We start from the raw sequence: 18,695 nt of genomic DNA on the forward strand, positions 1-18,695 counted from the left end.
GCAGCTTTGGTATGTTACGTACTTGATAAGCAGTCCCTCCCTGGCGGTGGGACAGATGAGCATGGAGATCGGTGGCAGTTCTTTGTTCACTCCATGGTGAGAGACCAACTCTGTGATGTTCCATGACCATGTTCCTCCATATCCTGCAGGAACATGGGTGGTCACTGGTAGCTGGTTGCCCTCCTGCCCTGAGGACAGCTGGTGGCCAAAGTCACACCACAGAGCACGTGGGTTGCTGAGCCTGAACCGGTGCAAAAAAGGACCTGGGCTGTGATACTGTATGGAGAACAGCATGGAGAGCAGTGGGGGGATCGATGCTGGTGAACACAGGGTGTCCTTTGCTCTGCAGGGGAGCACAGATGTGATGGAGCAGCCGCCGTGGACCTGTCACTGCCACTGCGAGCAGCCCTCGGGGAGGCTCCGCAGGATGTCCTCCAGGTTCTGCTTGTCAGCCCGGATCTCAGCCAGGTCGCTCTCCACCGCCTGGATCTTCTCCTGCTGCCGCGCGGCCTCCTGCTGCAGCAGGCTGAGCTGTCCAGCCAGGGCGCCTGGTGCAGCCACACGCAGCTGCAGCTGCTGCAGCCGCAGCCGCCCAGCACTCAGCACTGCATCCACCGGTACGGCTGGCTCCAGGTTGCCTGGGCAAAGGAAGAGGACAGGGATGAGAGGCAAAGAGCTGGGAACAGAGGTTCTGGACATGCTCCAGACCCTCAGCACCAGGCGAACTGTAGAGAGCGGGTGCAGCGGGGCATGGAGGCAGTGCAGCTTCCCAGGGATCGCAGATAAGCAAATAGGGTTGTGGCTGCAGGCAGGGCTGGGGCACATCTCTCTTACAGATGGGTGATGATTTCCACCCCTTTACAAAGCTGCTCAGATGCACAAGTGCTGGAGCACTCAGAAATACACCCAGATGATCAAAGCAGGAGGAGATGGAACAAACCCAACCAGCAACAAAGGAGGGAAGCCATCCGTTGGCTCCAAAGGGACTGGGACCTTGACCAAGCCCTGCTTCTCCTGGAGATGCCAAGGGAGATGAGTGTCCCCACACCAGGCATGAGCACACACATTTAGCAAGCTCCAATCCGTTCTGCACGAGGGCTGTCCTTGAGATATGAGCCCTCAAGAAGCTCTTTGCTAAGACCCTGAGCAAAGGCACCCAGCTCAGCCTGAATGCCAGAGGACAGAGGGACAGCACCAGCGATCAGGAGAGCCTCAAACCCCAATAGGCTGTCTCTTCCGCAGGACCCTGTCTCACCCAGGCTCTGCAGCAGGTCGTTCAGGGTCTCGATGTCCGCAATGAGCGAGCCCCGGGCTTCCTGGAGACTTTTTGCCATGTCATTCACCTCTGTCCCCACCTTCCAACACAGACAGAAACCCAGATCAGGGGCACCACTGCCCTTTGGCTGGACAGGAGCAGCGAGGGAATCCCAGGAACATCCCCAAGGCAATCCCCATACAGCGAAGCTGGAATTCCCAGGTTGTTCCCTGTGCTTTCCCCTGTGGGCAAATCCCCTTCCAGGCTCTATGGAGGACAGCCTGCCTGAGGGTGCCCAGCTCACCTGATGTGCTTCCTCCAGGTCCCTCCTGAGCTTCTCAGCCACATGCTCCTGCCGGGAGAGCTCCCGCTGGGTCTCATTGGCACGCATAGCAAGCTGGCTGGCGTGCTTGCGGGCATGCTTGCTCTCCTGCAGCACAGCCTGTGCCCTCTGCAAAGGGATGGAGATGGGGACAGTCACATCGGGACATGCAGGTGGACCATGGCTGGCTCCTAGGCTGGAGCCCTGGTCAGGTGCATCCCCCTGATCTGCAATGCAGACAAGGATGTGCTGCCTGCCAGCCCAGCCATGTCCTGCAGCCTAATGTGGGCTTCCTGCACCTCACATCCTTCTGCTCAGACCTTGGCGCTCTCCCCAGCGACTCTCTCAGCCTCCCCGGCTGTCCTCTGGGCTGCAGTGGAGATGGATAAGGAGTTTCCCAGTGTCTTCTCTGCCTGTTTAATCTTCCTCTGGGCCTCCACCATCGTCCTACCCCGCACAAGCACCATCCTCCTGTGCAGGGCAGCCTGGCCCTTCCGATGCCCCAGCATCTTCCTCATGCCTGCAGGGACAACCCGGCCATCACCAAACTGTCTCTTTCTCTCCTTGGAACCCAGAGCCAGTGTGATGAGAGCTGAGCTGTGGCCAGAGATGCTCTGGCTGGTGCCTTTTACCTTCCACGCTGGCCAGGAGGGACTCTGCATCAGAGAGCACAGCTTTTCCATGTGAGATGGCCAATGTGGCTGTGCCATGGGCAGAGCCAGCCTGGTCCTGCAGCTGGGGAGAGGAGAGAAGGAGTGAGGCTGGGGAGGAGGCAAAGAGCTGCACCCAGCTGGGAAACGTGGATCCCTGATCAAGCCTGATCATGCTTGGCAGGTGAGCTCCCTGGGAGATCCGGGATCCTAAGGGGAGATGTCTCCTGAAACATGCACCCTGACCCCCTCCCAGTCGTTGGAGCAGTGGGAATGGGTCTCAACCACCCTCTGTGCCCTGGGTAGGAGGCAGGAGAGGGATGCATCCAGCCTGCTCATTGCTCCAGCTGGAACAGTGGATCCCCATCACTTACTCCACAGGGACACCCCATGCAGGTGAGCAGCACTCACCTGCTTGAAGCCACGAGTCCTCTGCAGCTCCTGGTGCAGGCCGGCTGCCAGAGCACGAGATGCCTCCATGGCCTGCAGAGCTGATGGCTCCTGCGCCTCCACTGCCTCCTCCAGCGCTGCCGTGTCCTGTGCCAGGTTTCCAGCCTGTGCCAGCAGCGTCTGCTGTGGGATCAGGGATGTCAACGCTCCATGACAGCAATCTCCCGGCCCGGGAGGCAGCGCTGTCCAATGGGGTAGGGATGCAAGCAGGAGCCTCAGTGTGGATGCTGTTCACCTGCCCCAGTGTGGACACCCGCGGAAGTTGCTTGGCCATGTCTGCATTCGCCTGCTGCACGGCTGTTAAAGCTCTCCTGGCCTCCGCTGCCACCTCGGCCATGCCAGCGCCCAGCTCATCCCGTGCCCGCTGGATTTCCTCGTACCTACATGCACAGGAAGCCACTGTCACCCGGGGACAGAAAGGATGGAGATGACCATTGAGACCTGGCCCCAGTCATGGATGTAGCAGGAAATGTGGGCTTCTTTCCCTGAAGCACCCCCAGCACAGAGCACCCTGGCTCTCCGCTTTGCAGCACTGCAGTGCAATGAGTTTGATGGGACTCAGCACATCCCTGTTGGGCAGATGCTAAATCACTGTTACTGAGTCTTATAACAGTGACCCGGCCAGGGGCAAGGGGCTGTGGTGCCCTGCAGGCCCCCTTGCTGCCAGTCCCTCACCCGGCCTCCAGCTCGCGCTGCACATCCTGCGTTGCATTCCCCTCCAGCAGGCTCCGCAGGAGCTCGGAGCTGGCGTTGGAGGCACGCAGCGCCCTCCCGACCACTGCCTCCACCTGCACCAAGGCGTCCTCATGGCTGCAAGGGCAGGGAAACGCGGAGGGGTGATGTTAGGATCCTGCACCCACAGCCGGGCAGGCAGCTCCCCTTCCTGTGCGTGCTGATGTACCTTGTGGCCAGTGCCCGCGCCTCCAGCGCCCGGTGGCTCCAGTTTGTGGGCTGCTGAGGGATTTCCTGGGGAATCTCCTTGAAACACAAACAGCAGCAGTGAGATCCCAGCGAGGAGCAGGGACCCCTGGATGCCACCAGCCCAGCACCAATGAGAACCTCCCAAAGAGCTGGAGGAGGTTTGCAAGCAAGGGAGATGGCTCCTCCTGACCCAGCTGTGAGGAGGGCTGTACCCACATGGACCCCAGGCTTCCCCCTGCAGTGCTGGTCACATCCCACCCACCAGTCCTGCACACCCCACTGCCCCCCAGGATGGCCACCAGCCCCCCCAGGACCCGCACCGTGGTAGCCAGGGTGTCCGCAGCACGCAGGATCTCCCGCTGTGCTGACTGCAGCGCGGCTCCGATCTCCGACAGCAGGGTGCAGGTCTTGGGGTGTCCGTGGCCAGAGCAGCCACTGGCCTGGCTGGTGTTGCTGAGACGGCCCCGTGCGGTGCCCAGCACCCCTGCCAGCTGCCCTACCTGTGCCAAGAGGATGGCCCGGGCACCTGCAGGCAGCACAGGCAGCTGCTTGATGCCCATGGATGTGTTCAGGGCTCCCCAATGCTGTCTCAAGCCCAAGACCCTTCCCACTGCCTGCTAATGAAAGAGGAAGGCAACTCGCTCCCAAGTGCTCAGGAGGGACCATGGGATGCAGCACCCAAAGGGTGCCCTGCTCAGCCCCCAGTAATGCTCATCATTGGCTGTTCAAAACCTCACTGATGCAAGCATCCCTGCAGTGCTCTGTCCTACACAAGGCACGGCCCCCTCTCAGTCACCCCATCACCCGTGCTGATCCCAGCACTGACTTGGGACCTCCTTGCACTCACCCAGCATATCACAGCACCCTGTGGGAGCAGAGGGTCCCCAGAGGGTGACGTGGGGAGTGAAGGGGTGTCTCCATACCTTGCAGGAGGTGAGCACTGGGCAGCCCATCTCCCCGGGCTGCATCTCTCATCATGAGGGACTGGCCCGGGCGGGCATCACAGCCTGTTTGTTGCAGCCATTCCTCCATCTCCTGCAGCCTGGCCTTCAGCTGGTCAGCCTGCAGCAAAGACATGGGGGGACACAGCAGAAGAGTGACGCAGCACTGGGGCAAGGGTGGTGCACCCACAATGGCAGGACACAAGCGGTACCTCGTCCTTCACCAGCCCATAGCAGGCAGGACACTGCTGGCAGCCGGAGCTGGGTGGGTCGGGGAAGAAGTTGGCCTGGCACCGGTCACACTTGTAGCCCACGAAGCCGGGGCGGCACAGGCACGTGCTGTTCTCGTGGCACTGCGGTGTGATGGAGCCCAGCGGCGAGCAGTTGCAGGCTGCAGCAGTGGCAGAAAGGCATCACACCTTGCTTGCCAGCCCTGGTTCAGGGACCACGGCACAGTCCCCATCCCTGTTACCTCGGCAGCCCCTGGCAGAGAAGCCGAAGAAGCCGTGGTGGCAGCGGTCACACTGCTTCCCTGTGACACCGGGCTGGCAGGAGCACTGCCCCGTCAGTGCATGGCACTCGCTGTCCTGTGACCCCATCGGGTGGCATTGGCAGCTGGGGGGACGCATGAGTGATGAATGTAAAGAGTAGAGACCAGAGAAGGGGATCCACAGCCACTGCTGACACCTCACAGCCCCACGTTACCTCTTGCACCCCATGGCAGGCTGCAGGTTGTAGTAGCCGGGCTGGCAGAGCCCACAGGTTCTGCCTGTCACATGTGGGAGGCAGTGGCACTGGCCCGAGCTGGGATCGCAGCCCTTCAGCCCCGGGACTGAGCCATCAGTGTTGCAACCACACGCTATGGGAGACAAAATACTGCTTACATCACGGCATGGGGAATGGGGCACCAGGGCTGAGCCCCATAAACATGGAGGGCCACATCCCCCCATCAAACAAGGCTTTGAGTGGACAGAGTATCTCCAGGGCAGGATGGCAGTGGGGGAAGGGGGCAAAGACCATTTCTAGGCATCTGGGACCAACCCTAACCATCCCTCAGCCCCTAAAACTGTTGGGCATTCCCTTTTCGCCCTCTGCCTCCACTGCTGGGAGGATTCTGGCTGCAGTGGGACTCAGGGAAGCAGCACCAGCCCCCAGGACCATACGTACGTGCACACTTCCTAACAGGATTCGCAGCCAGCGCATCCCCGTAGAAGCCCGGCCGACACCTCTCACAGTGCTCGCCCATTGTGTTGTACAGGCAGCGCAGGCACTGGCCGGACACAGGGTCACAGTTGCCCACTGCATTAGGATCCACATTCCCATGACACTGGCAGGGGACACAGGGATGCGCGGGGCCCCTCTGCCCAAGGGGGTCCCCGAAAAATCCATCATCACAGAGCTCGCAGCGTTTCCCTGGGGAAGGCAAAAAGGTGGAGAGGATCCAGGCATGCCTGCGCTGCCCAATGCCCCCTTGCCCACCCGTCCCCAGCCTCACCTCTCTGCCCTGGTGGGCAATGGGTGCAGACAACCTCCCCGGTGCTGGGCACCTCAGTGCAGGGTGAGCTGCCGGGGCAGGGGCATGGTTTGCAGTCATCAAAACGCCCTACGAAGGGGTTGCCGTAAAACCCGGGGCTGCAGCGCTCGCAGGAGGGACCTTCTGTGTTGTGTAAGCACTGGCAGTGCCCTGCGAGGAGGAACATGGGGCTGAGGGCCTGCAGAAACAGCCTTTAATAACTACAGGGACTGCGGGAGGGATGGAAAGCCAAGTGCTGAGCGCCAGAGAGGGATGCACAGCTCCAGCCACGGGATCCCACTGGGACTGCACATCCCCAACCACAACTCGGAATGTTTTCCCTCCCTGTTCTTGCTCAAGGAACAAGGTTTTGGAGAGGAGACCAGGGCCACATTGCCAGCCCTGCACTCCCCTGCAGTGCTGGGATGAGGCGGCGTTGGCAGCACCGTCAATGTGCCCGGAGTCTGTCGGCGCCTTCGATAATGCACAACACATTTCCCAGCAGCAGCGAGGCGTGTGATCTCCAGCCTGTCATGGAACACGGGAGCAGCCAGCCAGCACCCACCGGGAGCCAGCCGGTGCGTCATGGCCTTCCAAAATCAGCTGGGAGGAGGAGGAGGAGGAAGGATGCCCCCACCTCCAGGCAGATGCTCTGCTTGACTGGAGGAAGGAGCCAGGGGGAGGATTTTCCCCCCCTACCCGTGGGGTCAGGTCATACCAGATGGGTTGCGCAGGAGGGAATGGGTGTGTTTCCGTTTTCCCCATATCCAGGCAGAGCAGGACGATCGAAAGGAAAGGAAAAGTGGGTGGCAGGAAAAATAAAACCAAAGGAAGCACGCGGGCTGGCAGCGCCCGGGCCAGGGCATCAAAAGTCTGACCCCATCCCTTGGGATTGTGCAGTCGGTGGCACCAGCCCCAGCTCTGCAGGACATGGGGCGAGTTTGCTCACAAGGGCAAGGGCACTTGCTGAGCACAAAGTCACTGCCAGCCTTTCCCGTCCCAGCCATGCACTATTGTAGCTCCTCGCCCAGAAGAGGCAGCCAGGGAGGAGCCCCAGGGGCTCCGTCTGGGTACCAAATGCATCGTCTTATTCCCAGCGCCGATCAGAGCTGCTGCTTTCTGCAGGGGGGATGGCAGCATCTCATGAACCCCTCATGGCTCTGATCTGTTGGGGCTGACAGCCCTGAGCCTGGTGCTGGATTCATGCAGCCGGCTCAGTCTCCAGGGCAGCAGTTTGCAGTCCTGCCCCCTTTCCCCAACCAAAGCCATCCAGACACTTTGCTGGGAGGAGAGGGGAGAGCCAACACCCCACAAACCACCTCAGACACAGCCACGCTGCCCTGAAGACTGCTTTTTCCTCCCTTCAAGCCACAGTCCCTGCTGCAGTCACGCACCTCTGAGCTGGATATGGAAGCAGAACAGGGCTTGGGCAGGCAGCATGAGAGCCGGATGCTCTGGTAACTTCCAGCAAGCCTGGCACTGCTCTGTTTTCCTGCTCTTTTCCTTGTTTCTCTGCTCAGGTTTCCACCCAGTTTGTGAGTGTAAGGGCTGTGCCAAGTCCTGCTCTGCTCATCGGGCAGCAATGCTCCTGTGAGACCCATCCTGTGTCCCTCCTACCCTGATCCCTGCCTGCCTACTCCTCTGAGGACCAGCACCAATCTTTCCTCATCCTTTAAGTTCATAAAGTATCATGAAAGATAGTCCCCTTAGAAATTACCACCATAATTGCTCTTCATTCATTATCTCTCTTTGCAGTTACAAACCCAGTCCTTACAACCAGTTCAACTTGCAGGTTTTGGGTACTGAAACCTCCCAGATGGTTTCCAGCATCCCTCAGAAACAAGCAAAGGCAGGATCTGTCACCCATTCACATAGCACGGGGCGAATGGGGGATCTGAGGGTGCATACCTGAGAGGGGCTGACAATCCCCATGCTGGTTGCAGGCGCAGGGCACGCAGCTGACGAAGGGGCCACCGAAGGGGATCTCGCGCTTGAAGCCGGGTGCGCAGGACTGGCAGAACTGCCCCGTGTATCCCGCGGGACACGAGCACTCCTCCACCCAGCCTGCCCCTGATCCCGGCCCGCGGCGGGCGGACGTGAGCTGGACCTCACCCAGGGACAGCCTGCCTGCGAGAGCAGAGAGCAGCTTGATGGGGTGGCAGGGCCCTTGGCTCTGCTCTCTCCATCGTGCCTGGAAACGCTCCACACAGGCACAGGAGACCCCAAAATACCCCTTGGTATCGGTACTGGTATTTATACCCGCTCATCCCTGAGAGCCTGATGCTGCTGGGATGTCCCCAGCCCTTTCCCAGCTTGGTCCCCAAGGGGACGAGTCACGGAGGCACTCACCTTGCCCAGGACCATGGCTCACACGAAGGCGGAGGGCGGTCAGGTTGGAGAGCAGGCGCTGGAAGCTGAAGGCTGACAACGAAGGCTCCACACCCTCCTCTGCCTCGTGCAGCCTGTTGGAGAAGGAACAAGGGAGGAAGGACAGGGCCAGCCCGACAGCCATGTGCTGCAGGACAGCTCGGCTCCCCACTGGGACGCAGGCACAGCAAGGGGGCACAGTTAAATCCCTGAGGGACGCAGGGAGCACAGGGCATGTGTTCCAAACCCAGCCAAGGTTCCCCAAAGCGCAGTGTGGGTACCTGAAGGTGACAGCCTGCTTTCCACGCTGCGGATGACTCTCGCTGCTGGGCATGGTGATCTCCAGCCCCTCGCCCTCCAGCACCAGCTGGACCTGGAGCAGGGGCACCCCAGTCTCTATCACCATCCCCTCCACTCCCAGCAGCAGGGACAGGAGCTGCCCGTAACTGAGGCGCTGGTTCTGCAGAAACTTCTCTGCAAGGGAAGAGAGGAGCAAAGTCTGTAGGACATGGAGGGACCAGCTCTGATGGGGCATCACCAAAAGCAATGGTCACCCTGCAGGTGCAGGGCTAGCCCCCATCTGCTCTCCCAGGGTCTTAATCCACTACTCCAATCCCTCCCCACTGCCTTGTGCTACTGAAACATGCTCAGCTCTGGGATGGAGCCCAGCCCCTCACACATCAGTGTAGCAATCCCCACGGCAGAGCAGGACCCCAGGGACCCATCACACACAATACCTGGTGCAAGGAAATCCACGGGCTCCTCTCCAGCCCACTCAGTGATGATCTCCCCATCAGCCCAGTGCAGCGGCAGGTCTGTGGTACCCGGAGCTGCAGCAGTCCAGCCCTCCAGCCCTGTGTGACAACACACAGCAATGCACAGGCAAAGAGAGCAGTGAGTCCCCACCAGCCCAGCAGCAGGGGGGTTGCTGCTTTGGGGGGCTCTGTCCTTCCTTCCAAGCCTCTCCAGGGTCTTGGAAGCGACCAGCACTTTGTAACACCCTGCTCTGTTTGGGCTCCGTGCTCCCACGCGCTGGGAAGCGGCCCTATCCATCCCCCATCTGTTTATTTTCTTAGGTTTGGAGGAAATTACTATCTTTAAACTTTTGCCCCCCTGTCTGTGCTGTGGTTCCAACATTACTGTGGGCTGGAGAGCACAGGAAGCTCAGGAGAGACGGGATGTAATTGCATGAAGTTGGTTTCCTTCAGAAACCAGTTAAACCTCCCCACTCCCCAGGGTCAGTTATTTCTTCCAGCCCCAGGCTGAACACTTGGAAATGCCTCCCAGGCTGGGCTGTATTATCAAATCACCCCAAATATGGACCTTTTCACCCAGGACGGAAACTTCCATCTGATCCAGCTCAGCTGTGGGATGGGGAATGCTTTGGGGAGTGCCTTTTGCATCCCAGCCCCAGGGCTCTGCCAAACCTGTCCCTAAAAGAGCAGCCCCAAACTGGCTGCATGAAGGGTGGAAAAAAGACTCAGTTTAGAGCCTGGCTCTGTTTCAAGGCCGTGGAAGATATTACAGCAATTGGCAGAGTGGTTTAAAGGCAATCAGGATAAACCAGCGCCTGGCGTGTTCACATCCATCTGCTTGCTGGCGCACACGTCCCGTTGGGATGCAGGCGAGGAAGGGTGCCCAGGGGTCCCCGCAAGGGGACCATGGTGCCTGCAGCCAGTGCTGCACACAGCAGATGGCAGGGTTTCCCTGAGCATCCTGAACAATTCCAGCCTTGCCATGCATAGCCCTGGATGCGGCAGGGCGAGAGCATCCCATCCCGCTCCTCTGACTCCCATCATCCCTACCCTATCCCAGCCAAGGATGGGGAGAGGAGGGAACAAGGCGAAAATCCCCACCAGGCTCCATCCTTTCAATTTTTCTTTCTGAGCTGGTTTTTAGTGCTGTGGCAGTGCCTGGTGTGGTGGGATGGCTGTGCCTGGTCCCACAGCCTACCCTGAGCCTTGCAGAGCCCTGCGAGCACATCAGCTTGTAGGGATGCCATGGGAATAGCCCATCCCTATGGAGCTGGAGGCAAAAGCTGAGATTTAACAGCAAAATAGGGGCAAGCCAGAGAATCCCTCCTCCAACCATCACCACCAGTTATCCCCAAAGGGGGATGCTCAGCCCCAGCATTCCCAAACTGCTGGAGTTTTGGTGCTGGAGCTGGCACAGCAGTGCCCTCCATTTCACCCAGGGCTGGGGCTGGTACCTTGGCTGAAGTCAGAGCGAACTTGAGCCACCTCGTAGCCATCTGCTGCTGTGCAGGCAGTGGAGTGGCCGTAGCAGAAGCAGCTGGTGCAGCCAGCGGCGTTGTGGGGCTGCAGGTTGAACCAGCCCGGCTGGCACCTGCGCACGGGGAGTAAACAGGAGCCTGTGGCACAGGGGACCACAGCAACATCCCATAGAGGGGACTGGAGACAGCTCCAAGTGAGCCCAACCCGATCCAGAGGACCTTGGCAGGGCCTCTGCAGGGAGTGACCCTGCAGCATTCCCACCCCAAATCCTTTCAAAGGGGTGGTGTAGGGGGTTGGAAGCAGCAATGCCCCACGGCAGGGAAGATGCCTGCCCTGCACTGACCACTGAGCCCCACCATTGATCCAAACCTGAAGAGGGGCAGTGATCCCATCCCCATCCGAGGGTCACAGTGCTTACCTGTTGCACAAGTGTCCCTCCACCCTCTCCTTGCAGGTGCAATGCCCCGTGTTGGGGTCGCAGGAGCCCACGCTGCCCGCGGGGTCACAAGCACAAGGTCTAGATAGGGCAAGGTAAAGGCATGATGTGAGCCCCAGCCCTGTCCCACTCCTCCTGCCCGGCGCCGGGCTCCTCCTCACCTGCAGCCACCTTCGCTGAGGCTGTGGTATCCGTCCTTGCAGCGCTCACACTTCCACCCCGTCACATTGGCTTTGCAGAGGCAGGTCCCCGAGCTATCGCACTGCGGCTGCAGGGAGCCTGCGGGAACCCCGGCCAGCCCTGAGGCTCAACCCCAGGGCGATGGGGAGCCCCCGGGCAAGGGACAACCAACCCCAACCATCGCCACCACCGAGCCCGGGCTAGGGCAGGGGTCTGGAGCCGGAGCCCGGCTCGGTGCGGGCGCGCTCACCCGCGGGGTGGCAGTGGCAGGGCTGGCAGGCTGCCTGCGGCTCCCAGCGGTAGTGGTTGGGCCGGCAGCGCTCGCAGTGCGGCCCGGCCGTGTTGTCGCGGCAGTTGCGGCAGTGCCCCCCGTGCCCGCTCCGCCGGAACAGCTCCCGGTCATAGAAGCACTCGTCCGAGCGGCCGCTGCAGTTGCAAGCTGCGGGGGGTGAGGCAGATGATGGTTGGCACTTGGGGGGCAGAGGGGTTAAAGCAACGTTCTCTGGGGTTGAGTGAGCCAGAGGGGCTGCTTGGCTCAGTGGTGGGAGCTTTTGGCAATGACACTGCTGTTGGATGGTAGGTGCGGTATCATGCATGGAGCAGATGGCTGCATTCATGGGATAAAGAAATCTTGGGGAATCCCAGGAGAATGCTGTGAAGGGGGCAAATCACAGAATGGTTTGGGTTGGAAGGGACCTTAAAGCTCATCCAGTTCCAACCCCCTGCCATGGCCTGGGACACCTTTCACTAGAGCAGGTTGCTCCAAGCCCTGTCCAGCCTGGCTTTGAACACTGCCAGGAATGGATCTTTTCTCCCTCCCTGCCCAAAGCAGCCTTACAGGATAGAGCAGGCGCTTCCAACCCATGCAGCAAGGGCAGGAGCTGCCAAACATGCTGATGCAGCACCACCAAACCCCATTGGGACCAACCACACACCGTGACCACGGAGCCAGCTGGGAGATACTCACGCAGACACTCATTGGCAGCCTCGGCAGTGCCGCGGGCCCAGGGCCGATCCTGGTGGAAGGGCTGGCAGCGCTCGCAGTCGGTGCCGGCCGTGTTGTGCTGGCACACACACACCAGCTGCCCGGCCTCGTCTGGTGCACACTCACTGGCGTGGCCATTGCATTTGCACCTGCAGTAAGACCCCGGCACAGGGGTGAGATGCTCTGACACCATACGGGCAGCAGCAGCCAGCACTGGGGCCATGGCCAGGCTGTGCAGTGAGGCAGGCTGCCCAGAACCATAGAATGGTTTGGGTTGGAAGGGACCTTCAGAGGTCATCTTGTGCAACTCCCTGCAGTGAGCAGGGACACCTTCAACTAGACCAGGTTGCCCAGAACCACATCCAGCCTGGCCTTGAGAAGCAGACAGCTTCGAGGGAAGCAGCTCAGGTTGTGCTGGCACTGAAGCTGCCCATTGTGTCCCTGAGGTGCTCCCAGCCCAGCCAGCCCTTAGGTCACACGCTGAGAGTGGACTGTGTGAGATGCTGACCAGCTCCAACTGCTGGAGCCTGGGGGGGTGAGATGACAGTGATGGGGACTGCTGGCCAGTGAGGAGTAGCCGTGGCCCTGCCTGAGGCAGACAGCTCTTACACACAATAGAGAGATTTCTCGCTCCTTCCAGCTGCAGCACAGCCCAAGGGCAGCACCAAGTGGATGCCACCAGCTTCTTCCTCCCATATCTGCTCCCCCATCCCACCAGCAGCTCCTCAGGCCATGGCCATGCTCCAAGCTCCTCCACCAGCATCCATGTATCTCTTTGCTAGCACCACAGGACCGCTCTTTTACTGGTCCCAGGCACCAAGCAGGGCCACAAAAGTAGTAACACAAGCCCCAGCACCATTAAAAGCCATGGGAAGCGTTAAAAGCTGGGAGGGGGCAAACCAAATACAGCTGGTGGCAAATGGAGAGAGCTTGAGTGGAAAAAAGCCCACAGCTGAAAGGGCTCAAGGTTTCATCACTCATCTCTGCACTGCCAGCTCTGGTTTATACATGGAGGAAGCCACATCTGGGCAGTTTGCCCCAAAAACGCAATTCAAACAAGACCAGGAAGGTCCCACCACTCCTGCTCTCACCTGCCACCAACAGAGAAGTCAGAGATGGCATAGTAGTACGACTGCAGCACCTTGGGGTCTTTGAAGATGTCATCCCCAAATGTGTTGAGCCGGTTCAAGGAGATGAGCAGGTCAGTGACAGTCACCCACTCCTACAGAAGACATGGGGAAGATGCTTTGGTCTGAACCACCAGCTCCCCAACCGGGATGCATCCCACAGCTCTTCTTACAAGGATGCAGGGTATCACAGGCATTAGTGCACTCAATCCCAGGACACCAGTCTCCATCTCCCCTCCCACCCCAGCAGCACCTGCAGCGCAGGGCTTCCATCGAAGTTGTACGCGCTGGGCCGTCCCTCGAGGGTGGAGAAGGCCACATTGCCCCCACTCAGTGGGGAGATGTCGCTGAACTCATCAGTGCAGAAGGCGACCTGCTCGTCCTCCCCTGGGCGCAGGTAGAGCCGCTGCCGCTTCCCATAGGTCTTCTCGCAGGATGCACTATAGTATTGGAAGGGCACCCAGGGCCCCTCGGCGCGGCTGCGCTTGTAGATGGCAAAGCTCTCAGGGCGGCTGGTGTGAAACTTCAGCCTCACGTAGGTGATCTCATAGGCTTTGCCTAGGGACAGACCCGCAACACTGTCACCATCTCCCGATGGGCATCAGCATCCCAGCACTCCATCCTGCACAGCTGCCAGCACCCTCCTGCACTGCCCCCATCTACCACAGCTAAAAGAGGAGAAAACATCACCCAGCTACTTATCACTGCAGCTCAAACCCCATCCAGATCCACCCAACCAGATGGGTTGCAGGATCAAAGAGCCACTGCTAAAACCAGGCTTTAACCAGCTGCCAAAGGGGAAGAGTCAGGCCCAGGGCACTGAGGAGCATCCCCAGGACAGCAGTGCCACAGGGATAGGGAGGTGGGAATGGTCAAGGCCAGTCCCTTCCCAGGGACCTGCAGGCTGGGACCCAGCATTGCCGCTGTCTGTGCTAGGATGAAGACAAAGAGAGGCATCAATCCCCGGGGCAGCTCTGAAAGCACTTGAAAGAATTAATAAAAAAGGGGAAAAAGAAAACACCAAAGTGAACATCAGAACCGCTTAATTGCCAGAGATGAAGGACCAGCTCAAAGACTGGATTGCTCCATAACAGCACTGCTTCTGACAGCACAAAACAATTAGCTGCAAGGTTTTGGCTTTATTTGAAAAGATAATGAGTTGGGAATGTTAGAGGGGTTATTCCGGGACTAGGAAAACAAGCCTTTAATTGGGCCCATATGAATACTGTCGCATATGTGCTGCAACTTTGCTGCGGGGGAGCCGAGGCAGCCCAGCTATCAGCACTGGGAAAAGCAGCTGCCTCCCATCAGGGACATGGGGAGCACCCTGGGGGGACACACAGCCCACCCAGAGGTGATGAGGACCAGGAAGGGGCCACAGCTGGGTTGTCCCATCACCACCATGCTCTGGGACTGCAACAGTGGGGGTGCCCCTGCCTGCACCCCGCACGGGGGGATGCCCAGCAAGCGCTGGTTCCCAGAGAGCACGGTCCCTGTGGGGATGTCAACCAAAGCAGTGAGGTCAGGGCCATCACCTCCTGGAGCAGTTTCCTCTGGGAGAGGAAGGGAGCTCAGCACTGTGTCAATAAACAGCCCCTGCTCCAAGCAGCCTTGTGTAAGGAGAGGCACCACTGGGCTGGGGGAGCCCAAGCTCGGTGCCTCCAGCCGGGGTGGAGGAGACTGGCTGCCCTGGGAAGCATCCCGAGGGAGCGCGTGCTTTTCCCAGACAGGCATTTAAATCAGCCTCATTCTGCTGAGAGGAAAGAATTCCAGACAATAACCCAGGCTGCTTGTCTACCCTTTGCTGCTCGGGAAGGTGTGACACATCCCAAAGCCGTGTGTGCAGCAGGACAGGGATGCTGGGAGGGAGCACAGGCAGCAGAGGGTGACAGCAGCAGGAGCCCTGATTGCTCCCTTAGACGTGCTGCCCTCGGGTATTTTGGGTTCCTCCCTGCTGTCTGAAGGGTAAATGCAATGGCCACGCACGCTTGGGATTAGTGATCTGCTCGAGTCAGATGCACTGTTAACAGCGTGGCTGAAACCTCTCGGAGAAGAGAGATTTAAAGGAGGATAATGTAATTAATGCCGATCAACGGCACGCAGGTAAACACAGGTCTTGTCCAACTCATTTGATGTTAGTTAATAAGCTCCCCAGGTAACCACACTGCAGAGCCTACAAGACATCTGACTTGCGAATGAGCAAGATGAGCAGCATGGCAGGGACATGCTCCATGGGTTAAAAAACCTGATTACTCAGTGGAGCTGATGAGCAAGGACCCGTCCTGGGCCACATTTGGGAGCTGCAGGGACCAGTTGGGTTTTTCCTCCGTAAACCAAGTGAAAGCATTAGGGAAGCAATAAAAGTCTGCAGCTGGGACAAGAAAAGGGCCCAGCAGCTATGGGAAAGGTCACAGCGATGCACCGGGCACCAAAATGGCACTTTTCAGCAAAGCAAAGTATTTGAGCCATGCAGGAGGAAGGGTGCATTTGCAGAGGGATGCTCTGGTATCAGTACTCTGAGTACTCTGGCTCAGGAAGGGACACAGGGACGGGGACTGCAGATGAGCCCAGTGCAGCGTTATAGCCTTGGATGTGTTAATGGGAGACAGACACAGCAGGGAGGTCACAGGGGCTGGACAAGACTCCACTGGAAACCCAAGTGTGGGGTCCAACAGGGCTGCAGCTGGGGAAGAACCAGAACAAAGACTGGGAAGCAAACCCCGAGGCTTGGGCAGCCCAGACTGGGCGAGGGGCTGCTGCACACATTGGTGTGCTGGAGCCCGCACAGATCCATGTGCTGAACTGGGACTGGTGGCCACAAACTCGCCCAGCGCCGGTGGCTTGCTTGGCCTCGCGAGTTCCATTCAGATTGTCTGTGCCCCGCGTCAAACACGAGTGAATCTGTGACAGCCTGTGTTAGATGGGTGAGTGGCCGGCAGATATCCTCCCATCGGGCTGGCAGGAGCAGGCTCCTCCTGCATCACTTCTCATGCCCAGCAGGGAGCCCAGCCCTGGGGACAAGGGCCAGATGTCCATCAGCTCACAGGGGGCTGGGAAAGCAGTGACCTTCACCCAGCCAAGCAGCTCCTATGACACTGCCGAGCAGGCACAGGCTCTCCACCATCACCCCAACCCCGGGCACTGGGTCCCACCAACACTCGCTGTTCCCTTACCGACTCCAATCACAGCTCCTCCACTACCCCCCTTTGGCATGCAGATGGCAGGAGACTGCAGAGAATGAAGATTTTACAGCGCTGGCCAATAGTCAGGGTAGTTTAGATGGCAGGCAAAGGTTAAAAAAACCTTTTTAAAATGCCAGGCATGCCCCATGGGTTTAAGTACCCTCCGAGTGAGCGGCTTGAACAGTATTTGAAATGTAGAGGGTCAGATCCCAGCTGGGAAAACTGGGATTGTGTGTGCAGAGCTCTTGGTCCATCAGACATACTGGGCATCCTCAGCAATGCACAGGGGTGAACAGCACAGGCTTGGCCCCACGATGCTCACCCACAGAAGGCAAGGCTCTCTGTGGGGGCCAGGGGTAGGACCTGCCTGTCCCCCGCTATGTCAACTTGCATAATAGATAAAAAGCAGCCTTGTGAGAGCAGGCACCCCAGGCAGAGGTGGCTGGGAAACAGCACAGGCTGGCACAGTGCTGGCATCCTCATCCCACAAAGGACCAGAGCTCTGCTGACAGATGGGGCAAACCCTCCCCGGGTCCTTTCAGTGATCTCCCCATAGAGGGCATCTCCCTTCTAACACCCCCTAAAAGCCCTGGGGAACATCCTGCCTTTAACCCTGAACCAGCACCAATTGCTATGGGATGCAGGAGCATCCACACCCAGGTATTGCTGCACCCACTGCCCATGGAGCTCTGCAGGGGCTCCCACCGGCACTTACCCAGATGGAGGGTGATGTTGACGGAGTTGGGGTGCTGGATGCCAAAGGCCATGGACTGGCTTTGCCACCAGGTGCTCTCCTCCTGGCTATGGAAGTCGGTGAGGAAGGAGGCGTTGTGGTGGTGCCGGGCGTCGCTGGCATCGCAGCGGTGGCACAGGGCGCTGGTGTGGCGGGCGCCCATCTGCAGGCAGTATTCCTCCGGGGGTGAACCACAAGTGTTGGTGGCCTGGGCAGCCCGGCCGAAGGCAGCGTTCTCAAAGACAGGCATGCAGCGGCGGGGCTGGCCCCGGGGGTCCCAGCAGGAGGATGAGCCCCCTGCCCCAAGCGCCAGCCACAGCAGGGCCACCAGCCAGAGCACGGAATGCTGTTCCATGCTGGGGCTCGCCTGCCCGGACTCTGAGCCTCCTCCGGATGGCATAGCTAGAGCAGGCGGGACGGGATGGGATGGGATGGGACAAGTCCCCCTGCCCGGCACCTCCTCTCGCTCCGAGGTCCACCTTGTGGAAGCTGCTGGGAATGTCGAAAGTTTCATGTGTGAATCCAGGCTGTGAGGTTTGGGCTTCCCCTGGTCCCACACGCTGCGGGGCTGGGCAGAATGGGATCCCTCCGGTGGAGATTTGCTTTGGGGAGGGGGTGTTTGCGCCTTGAGCTGCACAGATGGAGCTGAGCTTCTCCATTTCTCAGCCCCGGGGATGAGCTCGCGGTGATACATGCCCCCCATCATGGGTTTTCCCTTAGATTGGTGGGGGTCTCCACTTTTCTCACAGCCCCAAAATCGAGAAGAGGGTGAGGGAAAAGCTTTGGAGCAGACCCAGCACCCTCTTCTCACCCCATAAATCACACTGCTCCCTCACTCATACCAACCTGGCTAGATCCGGGACAGCCCCTAACCCTCCACACCAGCACTTCACGAGTGAGGGCTCCCGTCCCTGCCTGCTGCCATGGGGCATCTCCACAGGGTGCCAAAACCACTTTATCACCAGCCCTTACCAGCAGCTTCACCGGTAACACTAACGATGGTCTGTGCCAGAGGGGGTCCCTCTCAGGACTGTGGCACCCTCCAGATTTGACCCATGGGGACAGGAGGGTGACAGCACATGAGGAGAGAGGCAGGCTGCACTCTGCAGAAGTGGGGTGCAAAGGGGAGCACTGCCTTTGGCCCTCAGCCGAGCTGCCCCCAGGAGCCCTGGAAGCTTAACCCTCCTTTATAATTTAAGCTCCCTTCCTCCCCTCCCCTTCCCTTCCACTCTTATTTGTTTTATTCTCCTTCTCTGCACACGCTGCGGGGAGGAAGCACCAGAGGGGAGCCGTGAATCAGAGTCTTCGGCAGCGGCTCCCGCAGCAGCGCCGTTTCAAAGCCCCATTACCATATATTGACCCGGGCTCTGACAGCCCGAGCCAGCTCTGCTGGGAAGGG

At 59.4% G+C, this 18,695-nt stretch overlaps 1 protein-coding gene across 1 annotated transcript; it reads right to left on the minus strand.

Moving 5' to 3' along the window:
• Positions 1–387: 387 nt before the first annotated feature.
• Positions 388–17,696, minus strand: LAMC3 (laminin subunit gamma 3; the record flags this gene model as incomplete). The annotated part of the gene is made up of 28 exons (XM_080630765.1): positions 388–638; positions 1,256–1,355; positions 1,560–1,706; positions 1,898–2,097; positions 2,210–2,312; positions 2,639–2,800; positions 2,913–3,057; positions 3,353–3,487; positions 3,579–3,655; positions 3,919–4,124; positions 4,522–4,660; positions 4,752–4,930; positions 5,012–5,154; positions 5,245–5,398; positions 5,707–5,952; positions 6,035–6,223; positions 7,961–8,175; positions 8,398–8,514; positions 8,701–8,893; positions 9,157–9,273; positions 10,629–10,765; positions 11,072–11,170; positions 11,251–11,368; positions 11,520–11,708; positions 12,237–12,403; positions 13,346–13,476; positions 13,635–13,939; positions 17,279–17,696. The coding sequence occupies 28 exons, from the start codon at positions 17,694–17,696 to the stop codon at positions 388–390; spliced, it is 4,782 nt and encodes a 1,593-aa protein (XP_080486891.1).
• Positions 17,697–18,695: the final 999 nt, after the last annotated feature.

The sequence above is a fragment of the Psittacula echo genome (genome assembly GCF_963264785.1).
Source record: "Psittacula echo genome assembly, chromosome: 16".
NCBI lineage: Eukaryota > Metazoa > Chordata > Aves > Psittaciformes > Psittacidae > Psittacula > Psittacula echo.